The sequence below is a fragment of the Dasypus novemcinctus genome, chromosome 26 (assembly GCF_030445035.2).
Source record: "Dasypus novemcinctus isolate mDasNov1 chromosome 26, mDasNov1.1.hap2, whole genome shotgun sequence".
Classification (NCBI taxonomy): Eukaryota; Metazoa; Chordata; class Mammalia; order Cingulata; family Dasypodidae; genus Dasypus; species Dasypus novemcinctus.
The window spans coordinates 52,112,211-52,127,348 of NC_080698.1; the positions used below are offsets into that span (position 1 = coordinate 52,112,211).

Here is a 15,138-nt window from a genome sequence, read left to right on the forward strand (position 1 = left end):
CTTAACTGATCCGTTCAATATCAAATTCTCCACCCTCCCCTACCCTAAGAGAGAGACCTTCTCAAGAGCAGGTGCTGGGCCTTATTCATCTTTGGGGCTCCGTGACCGTGACCGAGCTCAGTGCCTGGGGCACTGTAAATATCCTGTGACAATCCATCCAGAAGAAACGGGGAAGCTGGCTGGTGGGTGGACGGCTGGTCAGATGGAGAGGTAACCGAGTAGCAGATGAGCTGGGAGAATGAACGGGGGCCTGGAAGCGTCCCGAGGCTCGAGGACAGCTGAAAGGGCAGCTGAGCGAGTGGATGGCTAGCTAGGTGGGCAGGCAAGAGGCGATTATTATACAGACAGGCGAGCAGGTCAATGAACGCATTTCTGTCTGGGAGGCTTTAAACCAGGAGTCGACAAACTTTCTCGTAAAGTGTCAGATAGTAAATAATTTCCACTTTGCGGACTACCTATGGTCTCCGCCTCATATTCTTCTTTGCTTTGTTTCCACAACTCTTTTAAAAAATGGTAAAACATTCTTAGTTAAGAGGTGGTATGAAAACAGGATCTTAACCACTGCCATTCAATTTTGGGTGACCAGCTTTTCAGCAGTCCCTGGATTAGCTCTATGCACCCAGGGGTGAATTTCAAATGTAGAGATCAGCAACTGCCTAAGGGGGCAAAGAAATTTTCCAGGGGGAGGTAAGGGGGGTTAGAATGAAAAGTCATCCCGTCCCCATCACAGGGGAGCCTTGGGATTTGAAGAGCATCAGATCTCTAAGGAGAAATTCTGGGAGCGCAAACCTGCCAACCTCGGATGAACCCTAGGTTGGAAACAGTGGAAAATGCCCTAAAGCTGAGTCTCCTTTAAGATGAGCCCCTGGCTAGGATTTGGGGCCCCATTTGGGGGATTTCTGCCCCCCTATCACCTTACACGTTGACAGAATCACTATAGCCGCAGACCACAATTTCCCGCAACTAGGTTATGAGTTATGGTTTTTATGGGCTCTCTCTCTCCTTTTTTCCCTCCTCTGGATATTATTACGGTTAGCAGCAGCTCCAGCATCTTTCCAACTGGCAGGAAGCACTGCAAACACAGATGGAAGTTTCCCAGTTAAAACCCTCTTAACGAAGTCATAAAATGAAAAAGCCCAGCCCCTCTGTCATGCTGCCAGCTCAGCAGCAAGTAAGAGAGAGGAAAGAGCAGGAGAGTGACACTTCCCGCCCTTGCTAAATAGATCTTTCAGGCATGCGGTGGGGATGGCTGGTACATTTCATACCTAAGGGCTTTTGAGTCTAATAACCCACATTTCAGCAGCGAGATGCAGGGCCAAACAGTGCCCTGTCCTGCCTGGGGCCTGGGTGCTCCTGCCGGTGTGGGGACGCGGCACCAGGGTGCCGTTACTGGCATGACTTTGGCCGGCTTCAGCAAGAGACCTGGCTTGCTGCTGGGCACCCTGGTGCATCCAGAGAGGTCCCTGCTCCTGCAGCTCAGAGGCCGTGGCTGCAGGAGTCCCGTGGGAGAGGAGTGGGCAGCGCGTTAGGAGACCCCGTGTTCATCGCGCTCAGCCCTGTGGGACGCTGGCCCAGCCGCTCCGTCAGCGTGCACAGTACCATGTCCACGTCCACCAGGGTGCAGGTTCCCGGCTGGTATTCTATGAACCACACGGTGAGTGACGCACAGCAGCCAACCATCAAATGCTGAACTATCCGCCTAGACTGCAAACGGCTCAGAGAGCTCAGAGGGCCAGCAGCGGCCCCAGGGCCTGAGGCAGAGTCCACCTGCTCCCCTCCCTGCAACCCTGCATCCCCGCTGCGCTCTCTTCTCTCACCACGGCCTGTGACTGGGCCCTAACGTCACCTCCTCAGGGAAGCCTGCCCGGATTCCTTGAGCTTGCCCGTCCTTCCCAGAGAGCTCCTGGGAAGAACCCTGCCTGCTCCCTCATTTTCTGCAAGTGTTCAAAACACGCCGGTTAATCCGAATCGAGTCCACCACAGAGACGTTCCAGGCAGGCTCTGAGTCGTGAAGGGTGGCCGTGCCCAGAGGCCATCCGTCTGTCCATTTATCCAGCCAGTCCCTGAGTTTGGCCTTTTTCTCTCTGAAAAGTCCAGAGGACTCCGCCAATTCTCGGGTGACGGCAGAAACCTCCTGCCGCGCCCAGCTGTTCTCTCGTTGGGCAAATACCCCACGTTCAGACCTTGACAGAACGCATGCACGGGCACACGCGCACGGGCACACGCGCAAAGCGACGGCTCGGAACACCACAACCTGCCCTCTTCACGCCGTCCTCAGCGAGAGAGCTGAGAACCCCCCAACGTCCTTCCGGAAAGCTCAGTGCGTCCCCCGCGCCCGCACCGCCCCGCGCCCGCACTGCCCCGCGCCTCTGTTAATGGAATCACCTCTGCCTCCTCGTCGCTTTTCTGCCTCCTGTAAAAGGGCAATTAGCTTTGGACGATTAAAATGATTGACTCACCAGATGTAAGTGCTGGAGCATCTCCACGTATCTGCAGAGGGAAAGAGGGTTGAGTCTGCATTAATTCCCATCCTGCGTAAACCCTGCAGGGGTGATGTTTTGTTTACAAGCTCAAGGCCACAGGCAGCTGCCTGGGGACTCACGCTTTCTCCGATGACAGCAGTTCCTGTGCGATGACATGCGCTCTGGACTGTCCTTCCGACTGCAGGAGAAAAGAGAGCAATCAGGAGGCGCAGGGGCCAATGGGGGCGGCAGGGGGGAGACCCCTGTGCCACAAGCATTGGGCTGACAGAGGCAAGTTTCAAGCATTTCAAGGCCCGGTTCCCTGTGTGACCTTCAGCAAGTGACTTAGCCTCTCTGGACCTTGGTTTCTCCATCTGGAAATGGTGATACTGAAAGCATCTCACTCAGAGGATTGTTGAGATAATGCTCGGCCCAGTGCCTGGCACACAGTAAGCGCTCGATAAACAGCCACTACCGTGGCTCTCTGCAGGTAGCACCCTCTCTCTTGCCATCTGGCTTTTGCTCTTCAGTACCCCTTCCCCTTCTCTGCCCGGCTCTCAGTCATCCTTTAAGATTTAGCAGTGGTGTCACCTCCTCCGAGAAGCCTTTCCTGATTCCCCCTCCCTGAACTGGCTGGGTTTCGTATCCTTTGGGGGCACGGCACCGATCGTGACGTGAGGCCATTTCGTCTCCCCTGGAGGGCAGGGACCGTGACTTTCTCCTGTCTGACCAGTGCCTGGCATAGAGGAACCTCTATTTGGTTAACCCAATGAATGAGCGAATATCGATTTCACTTGGAAAGTACTAACTTGCTGCATGACCCCACAGGTAAGCCATTGACCCCGCCTGAGCCCCAGTTTCCGGACACGTAAAGTCTGGGAATAAACTGAGATTTTGTCGTTAAACAGGAAGGATGGGCGGCAGCTGAGGCAGAGGCCTGGGCCCTCCGCCACAGACAGGCCCCTGCTCCCTGGCCTCAAACCGGTTCGACACCGGATGCCGCGGGGACAGGAGCCTACAGGTGGACACTGGAGAGGGGCGGGCGAGGGCTCAGGTGGACACTGGGGAGGGGGCGGGCGAGGGCTCGGATGCCGGGCTCTGGTTCCAGCTCCATCCTGCCTCCCAGCGAGACTGCGCCAGGCCTCCCATGGGGGACAAAGTAGCCCCTCCCTCCCCTTCTGTGCTCGACCTTGTGTGTTGCTAACTTGTCAAGGCAAAGATCCAACCCAGGAAGGCATCCTCCCGGCGGCAGGGATTGAGTGTCGCTGGGAAGCAGCTGGAAGGTGGACGCATCCTGTCTGATGACAACATCTGGAAAGATTCCCTCTGCACTTGGTCGTGCGGTTGAGGGGAAGTGTCTAAATCCTCCCTCTTCCAAGCTTTCAAGAAATTGCATGGTGTTTTTTTTCCAATAAAGTTGTTGCATTCTCCACACACACCCTCCCCCAAATTCCCACTTTGGCTTGGGTCCAGGGAATGACCCACTTGAGTGATGGGAAGCTCACTACCTGCGGAAACAGCAATTGTATTCTGTTGTGGTTAAGATCACCCTGGAACTGGGCGGTTTGGATTTGAATCCCGCCTGCCTCTTAGTAGCTGAACAAGTCCTTTAACCTCTCTGTGCCTCATTTTTCTCATCTGTGACATGGACATGAATAGTATGACAGTATCTATTACCTATGCTTATTGTGTGAGTTAAATTAGTTAATATATCTATTCCACCTGCAATAGTGCACTACAATGATAGTCACACTACAGAATTATTGGATATCATTATTACTGCCATTATTACTGAGGTGGTACCAGGAACAGAACCATGTGCCTAGGGAAAAGAAAAAGAAATAAGTTCCAGAGTCAAGTGTGGGAAAGCCCCCAGCTGCAAAACGAAGGCTGAGCTCTTTACCCAACAAGGGCAGGCAGACAGTGGAAAGCAAATGGACCCTGGAATCAGGAATGCCCCAGTTCAAATCCTGGCTCCAACAGTGTTGACTGTCGGAAACCACTCTCTGAGCCTCAGTGTTTTCCACCTGCAACGTGGTGAAGAGTCACCCGACCGCACACACGTTGGTCCTCTTGTTGAATGCGCTCCTGACTCAGGGCCTTCGCACCTGCTGTTCCCTCTTCTTGCCATGCTCTTCCCCAGATCGTCCCCTTCTCGTTTTGTGGCTTCGTCAGGTCTCTGCTCAAAAGGCACGTCCTCGGCGCAGCCGCCCACGACCACCTTAAGAATACCCTATGTTATTCTCTACCTCAGCTTTCTCTGCCTTGGCTCTGTTGACACGTGGGACCTGACACTTGGCTGTTGTGGGGCTGGCCTGTACACTGCAGGTCAGTCAGCAGCATCCTGGCTTCTACCCACCAGGTGCCAGGAGATCCTCCCCAGCTGGCTCCAGAGATTGCCAAATGTCCCCTGGGGGGCAAACACGCACTCCTGGTTGGGTACCGCTGCTCTCTTTATCTTGCTGTATTTTTCTTTATAGCGGCCGCACGACCTAATATTAACCTTGTGCACAGTAAATGCTCAATGAACTAATGAAAGGAGATACCGTGTCTGGCCCGTAGCAGGTGCTCAATGAATGAGTCCCCTTCCTACGTTCTCCATCCCCCATAATTTCTCGGTGAAGAAGCCACGTTCTTGAGGCGCTCGCAAGGCCCAGGTGGCGGCTGAACCCAGTCCTGTATCTCGCTGCTGCCTCCCTGGCTGGGGTGTCACGGCATCCAGGGAGCCTGCTGAGGCCTCTCGCCCTCCCCTGGCCTCCTGCCTTCCCAGGGCACAGTCATGAGTCACCGTCTGGCCACTCTGTCCTTGGGCCAGTGGGGGCGTGGAGGGCACTGAGGACGGGAGGAGCTCAGCCACCCACCGCAGGGGCCCCTGCAGAGTCCCACGTGTGAAAGGTCTTCACAAACAAAATCCTCAGACAGAGACGTATTCAGCCAGGACAAGCCCTCGACCGCTTAAGAAACCCTGGGATGAAGCTTCTATAAAGAGAATTATTTTATAGAGATGGGGGGAGGTCAGAAGGGCTGAGGCGTGGTTTCTTCGTTTATTAAATGAGCACGAAGGACAACTTTCTAGAGGCCGGTAGTTCCATTCTCTCTTGTCATAAGGAGGATGTCGAGGGCCTGTGCTCTTGGGTCGAAAGACCTGGATTCAAATCCTGAGCCCCACCCCTTCTTAATTTATGCCTTTGGGCAAATTACTTCTCTTCTCTGAGCCTCTTCTGTAAAGTGGGGATAATAAGGGTGATTTTGGGGAAGCAGACATGGCTCAACTGATAGAGCATCTGTCTACCATATGCAGGGTCCAGGGTTCGATCTCCAGGGCCTCCTGACCCATGTGGTAGCTGGCCCACGCACAGTGCTGCAGCACACAAGGAGTACCGTGCCGCGTAGGGGAGCCCCACGCGCAAGGAGTGCACCCCGCAAGGAGAGCCGCCCTGTGTGAAAAAAGCGCAGCCCACCCAGGAGTGGCACTGCACACACGGAGAACTGACGCAGCAAGATGACGCAACAAAAAAGTTGCATGCCGCCGGATAATGCAAGCAGATGCCGAAAAACACACAATGAATGGACACAGAGAGCAGGCAACGGGGGAAGGGGAGAGAAATAAATAAAAATTAAATCTGTAAAAAAAAGTATGATTCTGAGGAAAATAATATTACCCACTTAATAATATATATAAGCGCATTTATTGATCACTTACTTTGTGCAAAGATGATTTAAGCTTTTTTCTCCTTCCCCACCCCCTCCCTCTCCACTCCCTGCTGTTTTTCCTGTCTGTGTCCATTCACTGTGTGATCTTCTATATCTGTTTCTCTTTTTGTCTTCACTTCTTGTCTTTCTCCCCTAGGATTCACTGGAAGACAGAGAGGTTCCCTGTCAATTGTGCCACCTCAGTTCCTGGTTTCTGCGGCGCTTCACCTTGACTCTCCCCTTCCTCTCTCTTCTGTTGCATCATCATCTTGCTGCGTGACTCACCTGAGCAGGCACTGGCTCCCCACGCGGGCACTCAGCTTGTTCCACGGGCACTTGGCTCGCCATGCAGGCACTTGCGTGGCAACTCGGCTCACCGTGTGGGCGCTCGGCTCGCTGCGTGGGCACCCACACGGGCTCTTGCCTCACTGCGTGGGCACTGGGCTCACAGCGTGGGCACCTGGCTCACCACGCAGGTACTGGCTTGCCGCATGGGCACACTTTCTCTTCATTTTTTTCACCAGGAAATCAAACCTGGGTCCTCAAAGTGGTAGGCAGAGGCCTTATCACTTAAGTCACATCTGCTTTCCATTTCCAAGATTTTTACATGCATGTGTGCCCATTGAATCCTCTCAACAACCTATGAGATAGGTACTATTATTATCTCCATTTGACAGATGGGGAAACTAAAGCACAAAGAAGCCCTACCCTGGGAAGCACTCAAGCGCCTGCTTCCCAAGTACAAGGTCCCAGGTTTGATCCCCGGTTCCTCCCAAAAACAAACAAAAGCAAAAACCAACTCTCACTGGGAAGTGGATGTAGCTCCGTGGTTGAGCACCTGCTTCCCACGTATGTGGTCCTGGGTTCAATCTCCAGTACCCCCTAAAAGGTGAAAAAAAAAAGTCCTACCCTTTGCCCATGGCCCTGACAATTAGGGGCAGAGACAAGACGCAAGTGCACGTAGCCTGGCCCCCAAGCTCTCCGCAGAGCGCCGGCCCGTCCTAAGCACCGAGTGGGACTCCTGCTCGTTACAGCCGTGGGTCCTGAAGCTGGGAATCCCCAGTCTCGACCCGCACGGTAGGAGTCTAGCAATCCAAGGGGCGGCCGGGCTCACCCTCTGCGCTCAGCTCTGACCTGGGAGCAGAGGAAGGAAGTCTACACCTCAGGGCAGGCCCCCTGGGTGCAGTCCCAGCCAGGGGGGCAGGCTGGGGGATCTCCGTCTCCTGGAAGCCTCCGGAAGACGCGGTGCCAGGACGAGCCGGGCGACAGACGGCAGTGGTCGCGCCCCGCCCGCGCTGCGGCCTTATCCTCCTCCCCATTGTTTGGATCTCCAGGCTGTCGGGGACAGATCGCTGGGCGGCCCGGGGCACGGGCCCCTCGGCACGTCCCTCCTGCCAGTAGGGCAGGCTCTGGGGGGACACGCGGGCAGCGCCGCCGAGGCCGCCGATGATGGATGTGTCTTCCCCAGACCCGAGCAGGCGGCTCCCGCGTCCTGAGCCCGGGGCTCCTCCGAAGGTTTCTGGGCGTTGCTGGACTCGGCCCTTTCATATCGATGTTTGTTTAACCAGGAAATGAACTCCGCGGAGGACCGCAGCATCCAGGGACAGGCTGCTGGGAACAGGGCTCCTCCCAGGAGCGAGGGGGTGGGGGCGCCGGGCCCCCGCTATCGCGGATCTCAGACAGAGCCAGGGGCTGTCAACACAGGTGGCGGCTGTCCCTTCGCTTATCGCTGAGCTCAGACCGCCCGGCCCCGCTTCCTCCCCACGCACAGCCCGGGGCGCTTGCTGGTTCCACACGGGGCTGGGCCCAGAGGGTGGGTCCCTCCTTCAGGGACCCTCACAGTTACACCGGGGGCCACAGCAAAGGAGTCAGGGGTCCCTGGTCCTCTGCGCCATGCCTCAGTTTCTCCAACTATAAAATGCGGGTGCTCAGCCTCCTTCTAGAGCAGCAGTTCTCAACGTGTGGCCCAAGAATCCCCCGGGCCCTGCGGGCTTCCTTTGGGGTGTCGGTGAGGTCCTCCCTGGCGAGCAGCACCTCTGGATTCCCTTCACGGCCACCCAAGGCCACGATCCCAGCAGGCGGAGGCAGAAGCAGAGGGAGCGCAGGCTTCCTCGAAACCAGACGCTGAAGACCCGCTCTTCTTGCTGGTAGTTTTTTGAAAATATATTTTTTATAAAAAATATATTTATATTAGCCTGCCATGGGTTTAGGACTTTTAAATGAATTTCAAAAAATAAATGTTTTAAAATGTCCTCCATTTTACTGTCTAGGGTGATCCATATCGCTAGATAGAACTCATAGAAAACAAAAAAACACGTTGGGGTCCTCAAGTTTTAAGGCAGTGGAAGGGTCTGAGGCCAGAAAGTCTTGTTTTGGAGGATGTCAAAAAAGACCACATAGGACTGGAGACAGAAAATCTCTCTGTAAACAGCAAAGAGCGATACAGAAGTGCAAGGAACTGTCATCATTGTGTTATTATTTTCTTGCACGAGCCTCTCTTGCGTTCCCTGGGGAAGCAGGACACTGAACCCCGGTCTCGGCCGCCTGACCCTCGGATGGCCCCCAGTGTGCCCACGGGCCCCCCGTCTCCCGCCACAGGGTCCTATCTGTTCTTCCTGCAGAAGAGCCAGGAACAAGCGCTCTTTCATCACGCGCCCTGCTTGAGGGCCTCCTGGGGTTAAATCGGCTGGCCCTGGCACAACAGCCTCTTTCTTCCCACCCTTGTCTTCCTCCCCTCCTCCCCTCCCCAGGCCAAGCCCCAGGTCCCCGAGATCTCAGGGTCTAGCTCGGTTTCCTGTGCCAGACCCCAACCCCTTGAACTCCGAGTCACTCTGCCTCTGAACGCACAGCTTCTAGACCCCCATGCTGGCCCTAAGCTCCCTATACCCCCTCCCTGTGCCTGCACCTCCCCCCAAAGTGCTCCACTCTTGCACGCACCCCCACCCATCCTGTCCCACTGCATTCTGCATCTCTTACAGCCCCCTGTGCTCTGAAAGAGGCCCACGCCCTGTGACCCAGCCCAGAGACCCTTTCGAGGCACCTCCACTGCACACCTTCACGGCCCGTGGAACTAAATTTCGTACCTTAAAGTCACCCGATGCTTTCCCACCTCTGAGCTTTCTGTGCTCGCACAGTTCCCCATGCCTGGAATTCTGCCAGGGTCCCAATAACCATCTCCAGGTCACATGCTACATGTGGGAAGTGAGGGGCGGGGGCAGAGCAGCAAAGAAGGAAGGCACCCCCAGACCTCAAATTTGCAAGCCACATAGCTGCTCAAAAAATATATACATATTTTTACATCTAGAAAGAGGGAAAAGGCAATCTTCTATGGCTCTTTCAAGCCCCAGGGAAGTATTTAGAATGAATCTTTGATGTTTTGAGGGTCCCTGCTCCCCCAGCTGCTGGAGATCCCATCTTTGGGACCACTCTGAGACTCTGCTCTGAAGTCACATCTGCAGAAGAGGGGGTCCTCAGGGAGCTAGACACACGCTGGCACCAGACTCGGGGGGAACGCAGGCTGGGAAGCTCCTCCAGACGCCCTCCTCCGCCTCGGTCTTGAGATCAGGGTTTCCAGCAGAGCCTCCATCCGCTGCTTGAAAATTCAGAGGCCTGAGCGCGGGCAGAGGTGGCTCATGGCTTTTTCCAGCTGGTGCCTGGGCTCCCGCGGCAGGGGGCGTGAGGGGTGGAGAGTAAACTGCCCACCAGGATGAGGGGAGCACAGAAGGCGGAGCCAGGCAGAGGCCCCACTGGCCTCCCCAAGCCCACGCGACTCCCTGCCTTACTCTCATTCCTGAGCTGGGCTGGTGAGCATCTGGGTTTGGTCGGGGGACTTGAAACACTCTTAACTGTGGAAGGAGTCTTTGGTCTTCTGAATCTTCTGGCTGAAGTTTGTAATAAGTCAAGAGAAGCAGCGAGTGGTCTTAAAAGCCCTGGATGAGGCGTCAGGGGGCCTGAGCCCACTTCTCTTTGCCTCCAACCTGCTGAATAACCAAAAGCAAGGGATGGTCCCTTTCCTAGTTTTCGTTTGCCTTCCTGCAAACCAAGGTGATCTCTAACTGCCCCTTCAGCTCTCTTCTAGAATCCTGAGAAAGCAGTTGTGATTGTGTTGGGCAAGTTCCTGTTTCACTTTGGTTCAAGCAAGGACCAGGTGCATGGGCTCAGAAAGCCAGCCAGTGGCTGCATTCCATGCCCTTGTCCTATATACCCTTCCCTCTTGTAAACCCTCCTTCTCCTTTCTGTATAACCAAGTCCTACTCTCCTTCCAGGCTCAGGTCAAGCCTCACCTCCTCCTGGAAGCCTCCCTGACTGCCCTGGCTCCTAAGACCAGAAACTCTTATATTACTCTTATATTACTTGTATTATCATTCACCTCACACAGCTGAGAACTCACTCTGGGGGAACTGCCTTTGAGTGTGTGTGTGTTTTTTATTGTGGGATATGACATTGAGAAAAGTACATAAAACAAAAATTGTACAGTTTAAAAATTAGTGCACAGGTAGCTTTTTCCTTCCCCAATTTGCCACTTACTGTGCAAAGTAAATTATACAGGGCCAAACAAATGTTATTTTACTAAACTGTCATAATTTAAGTTTTGTTTTCCTTACTCATGCAGGAAACAAGTCTAGGGCATTCATTTACTTATTGGTTTATTCAGAGAGATTTATTGAACACTTTTTTTATGTGCCTGATAGTCAGGACACAACCTGAGTAAGATAAACGCAGCCCCTGCTCTCCTGCAGCTATTCTGATGGGGAAATGAAAATAATATGCCAGTAAACAGAAAATGAAAGAACATCATTGCAGCCTGAGATAAGTATAAGGAAGGAAATAAACAGGAATTCTGCAACAGAGACTAGCAGGAGATCAGGGAGGCCTCTCTGAGGAGGTGACATCTGACCTGAGCCTGGAGCCAGCTATGCAAAGGAAGAGTGGTTCAGCTGCAGGAAACCGCAAGTGCAAAGACCCTGAGGTGGGCTCAAAGAACAGAGAGAGACAGAGACATGACACTATCCTTTTGTGGAAGCCAACAAAACCCTAGAGCACCAAGTGTAAACCACAAAGTAAGGTGTAGTCCTTGGTTAGCAGCAGTGCTTCAATACTGGTTCATCAATTGTAACAAATAAACCACACCAACATAATGTAAGATATTAATAATAGGGGGAAATGCGTGTGTGTATGTGTGGTTGTTATGTGGGAATCCCTTATACTTTTTTTTTTAAAGATTTTTTTGTTATTTATTTCTCCCCACCCCCTCAGTTGTCCGCTCTCTGTGTCCATTCGCTGTGTGTTCTTCTGTGACCACTCCTATCCTTATCAGCGGCACCCGGAATTTGTGTCTCTTTTTGTTGCATCATCTTGCTGTGTCGGCTCTCCGTGTGTGCGGCACCATTCCTGGGCAGGCTGCACTTTCTTTCGCGCTGGGCGGCTCTCCTCACGGGCGCACTCCTTGCGCGTGGGGCTCCCCCACGCAGGGGACACCCCTGCATGGCAGGGCACTCCTTGCGCGCATCAGCACTGCGCATGGGCCAGCTCCACACAGGTCAAGGAGGCCCGGGGTTTGAACCGAGGACCTCCCATGTGGCAGGCAGACGCCCTAACCACTGGGCCAAGTCCGCTTCCCCCCTATACTTTTAACCTAAATTTCTGTCATCAGAAACGTCTCTAAAAATAAAGTTTATTATTTAAAAAAAAAAAAATCTCAGTTTTGTATCCTTCACGATGCCTGGCCACTGGGTGTTTATTAAATTTTAGTCGATCCATGACTAGGATATGACAACAGAAGATGCACAGCCAGGGGCGCACTCAAATCTCGGGCAATGGCTAAGGATGACGGACGCGAGCGAGGCAGGCTGGGAGGAGGCGACGACGACGTGCGCAGTTGCGGATGCGTGGAGTTGAGGGTCTGTGGCACTTCCGAGAAGGCCGGCTGGAAGTTTCGGGGTGGGGCTCTGCAGGGGGGTCGGGGCAGAAGTTGAGCTCAGTGAATGTCACCTGTGTGGAGCTGGCAGCCGGCCTGGAACGGGTCGCCTCGGGGCTGGGGGCGACTGGGTTCCAGAACTGCGCAGCGGGGAGGAGCAGGCAGAGCCGGACAGTCAGAGAAGCAGGACAAGAACTAGGAGAGGACTCTGCCAGCAGAGCTGAGGACAGCGGGAGCTCCCAAGGAGGGCTCAAAGCGAGGCTCAGCGGCAGGAAGACGGGGTCTGACGTGGGCAGTGTGGCGCAGGTCTCGGCGCCGAGGATCTGGCAGCACGGAGGCATGGAGGTGCAGAAGACGGGGATGCGTTTGTGAGCTGAGGATAGACCCGAGGACCCTCCTCTCCAGCCCCACCTCTTCCCACTTTCCCCCCTCCCTCGCTTTGCTTCAGCCATCCCGACCTTCTGCTACTCCAGGCTGGAGCTCATTCTCACCCCAGGGCCTTTGCACGTGCTGCCCTCCCTGCCTGGAATGCCCTGTCGCCGGATCTTCACGAGGCTCAAATGTTTTCTCGCCATCACAAAGGCCTTCCCTGCCGTGCCCCCTCTCCTTGCTCTGGGGGTTCTGCTCCCCTTCACCTCGCTTTTTGGCTTGGTCTTGTTCTCACAGCACTTACCAAGACCTAAATCTTCTGCCTCACTGCTCACCTCTTTCTCTGGAGAGTAAACCCCACCAGGGCAGGGACCTGGGCTGACTTTGGCTCCATTCTAGCTTCAGCTCTCAGAAGAGTGCCTGGCACCCAGAGGCACCCAGGACAGACTTATTAAATAAGTAAATTTAGGATGAGACCAGAAGAGGGCTGGGGGAGGGACTGAGGGAGGACGAAGAGAGAAGAGGCCAACAGGGGAGGGAGTTCACATTAGAAAGGAGAGGAGGAGGTTTTCCAGGAATGCGCAGAACAGGGCTGCGGCCAGAGGAAGTTGACAAAGGTTTCGAACTGCCTCCCTGGGGACGTGAGGGAGACTGTGGCGGAACCGACCCGATGACCACACGACTTGGCTCAGAAGCCGGCGGCACGGAGAAAGCACCCGAGGACGGTGAACCCAGGCTGGAGACTGGCCAGAGGAACGGCAGGGACCCGAGGGGATTGTCAAGGTGGCGGGCTGCAGAGGCAAGGAGTAAAACAGGGCCCTGTCCCTGGACCGGGGTCATGGGGTCAGCCTGACGGCTGACGGGACCGGGAGCAGGAGCAGAGGTCTTGGGAAGGGCAAGGCATGTGGCCTCGACTGTGGAAGGAATGCCCGTCCAGGCTGGGGCCAGACAGGCCTGTCCCAGGAGGCAGCGGGGACCCAGGCCGGGCAGCTCAGGCAAGGGAGGGGCTGCCCGGGTGGGGCCCCGGCTCCTGGGCTGGCAGCTGGGACTGGCATTTAGCACGAAAAGTCTGCAAATCAGGCTCATTGTCAGGGAGGGCCGAGGAGCCTGCTCGCCTTTGAAAAATAGATCTAGTTTCCCAGCTGGATCTATTTTTAAGCCCTTTTTGCTTCTCCCTGTTTTCTTCCCTCTTCCCTTCAGCCTACATCCTTCGCGTGCCGAGGTGTAGGCGGCAGGAGTGGTCAGCGGCACGGGTGGACCCGCTGGGTGCAGTTTCCTGTCCTGCTCCAGAAACCGCTCCCCTCCTGGCTTGGTTACCCCAAAAACATCTGGGACAGTTGGGGCTCATCACCACCCCCCCCATCCCTTCCTCCTGAGGCCCCAAGGGGTGATTCCACCCACTCCTCACACCTTCTCCCCCGAGGACTGGGGCATTTTGCTCCACTTTCCCACAGGACGTGACTGAGGCACAGAGAAGAGTTGTCTTTGCTTTTGGGAGAAACAGGATCTTCAGACACAGCAGAAGACAAAGGAATAAGGAGTCCAGGATCCTCCTCACACCCTACACCACTAAAATTCTACAGGAGGGAAGCGGCTGTGACTCAATCAGTTGGGCTCCCGCCTATCACACGGGAGGCCCTGGGTTCGCGTCCCGGGGCCTCCTTGTGAAGGCCAGCTGGTGCAGAGAGCTGACGGCCCGCACACTGCAGAGAGCTGACAGCCGGGGAGAGCTGGCGCAGCAAGATGAGGCAACAAAGGGAGACAAGCAGATACAGAAAAAGCGCGCAGTGAATGGACACAGAGCAGAGACAGCAAAGAATGGAACAAGCTGCAGTGGGGGGAGTATATAAATAAATAAATAAATCTTTTAAAAAAATTCTACAGGAAAAAAAGGAGCTGGGAAAGATCACACCCCCTCGTAACCTCCCTTTGCAAGCGCTCTGTAATTTTGGAACACTGCCTGTGTGAGCACTACCAGCCTCTTGGAGGGCCAATCTAGCCATAGACACAAAAGTTAAAATACGTGCTTGCTCTGTGATCTACTGATTCCCCTTCTTGGCATCTACCCTAGAGAAAATAATGACTGCGAGGCTGTTGGTAGAGGGAAAAAAAAAAAAAATCAGAAACACTGTGTATGTCCTTTGGCAGGATGATGGACAAAAAACTACAGCACATGCATAAAATAGAATACTGTGCAGCAGTAAGTAATAATAATAATAATAACCTGGAGTCCTATGAACCAACATGGGAAAATCTCTAAAACATGGCTGAAAGAACCCAACCAAGTTACCCCACGATCCTTACAGTCTGATACACTTTATGTAAAAAGTAACAACCCACAAACCACACGACCGTTTTTCACTCGTAACTGCGTATGCAGGTGAATACAGGGAGAATGTTCTGGAGGGAGGCACACCAAACTGCGTGCCGCGGTTTCCTCTTGAGGGTTACAGGGATTAGAAACAGGTATTCAAAGGGGACGTTAACCCCGAACTACAGTGATTTAATATTTTACAAGGAGAATCTAGTAGAGCACGACTTGTGCAATTAAAATTTAATTTTTGAGTGGCCTACAGACCTCAAGCTTTACAGCAATGTTAAATTTTTTTTTTAAGATTTATTTATTTATTTATTTAATTTCCCCCCCTCCCCCCATTGTTGCTCTCTGTGTCTGTTTGCTGCGTCTTGTTTCTTTGT

General features: G+C 54.0%; 1 protein-coding gene across 2 annotated transcripts in view; it reads right to left on the reverse strand.

Moving 5' to 3' along the window:
* FGD5 (FYVE, RhoGEF and PH domain containing 5) overlaps window positions 1-15,138 on the reverse strand; it is a 138,322-nt gene that overhangs the window by 49,431 nt on the left and 73,753 nt on the right. Inside the window, exons 4-5 of one of the 2 annotated variants that reach the window (XM_058288499.2) lie at window positions 2,603-2,661; window positions 2,460-2,490 (exon numbers count right to left, since the gene is read on the reverse strand). The exons of the other annotated variant lie outside the window; for it this stretch is intronic. Of the exons in view, the coding sequence (XP_058144482.1) occupies window positions 2,460-2,490; window positions 2,603-2,661 (90 nt within the window). The remainder of the gene's footprint in view (window positions 1-2,459; window positions 2,491-2,602; window positions 2,662-15,138) is intronic. 2 annotated transcript variants of the gene reach the window in all.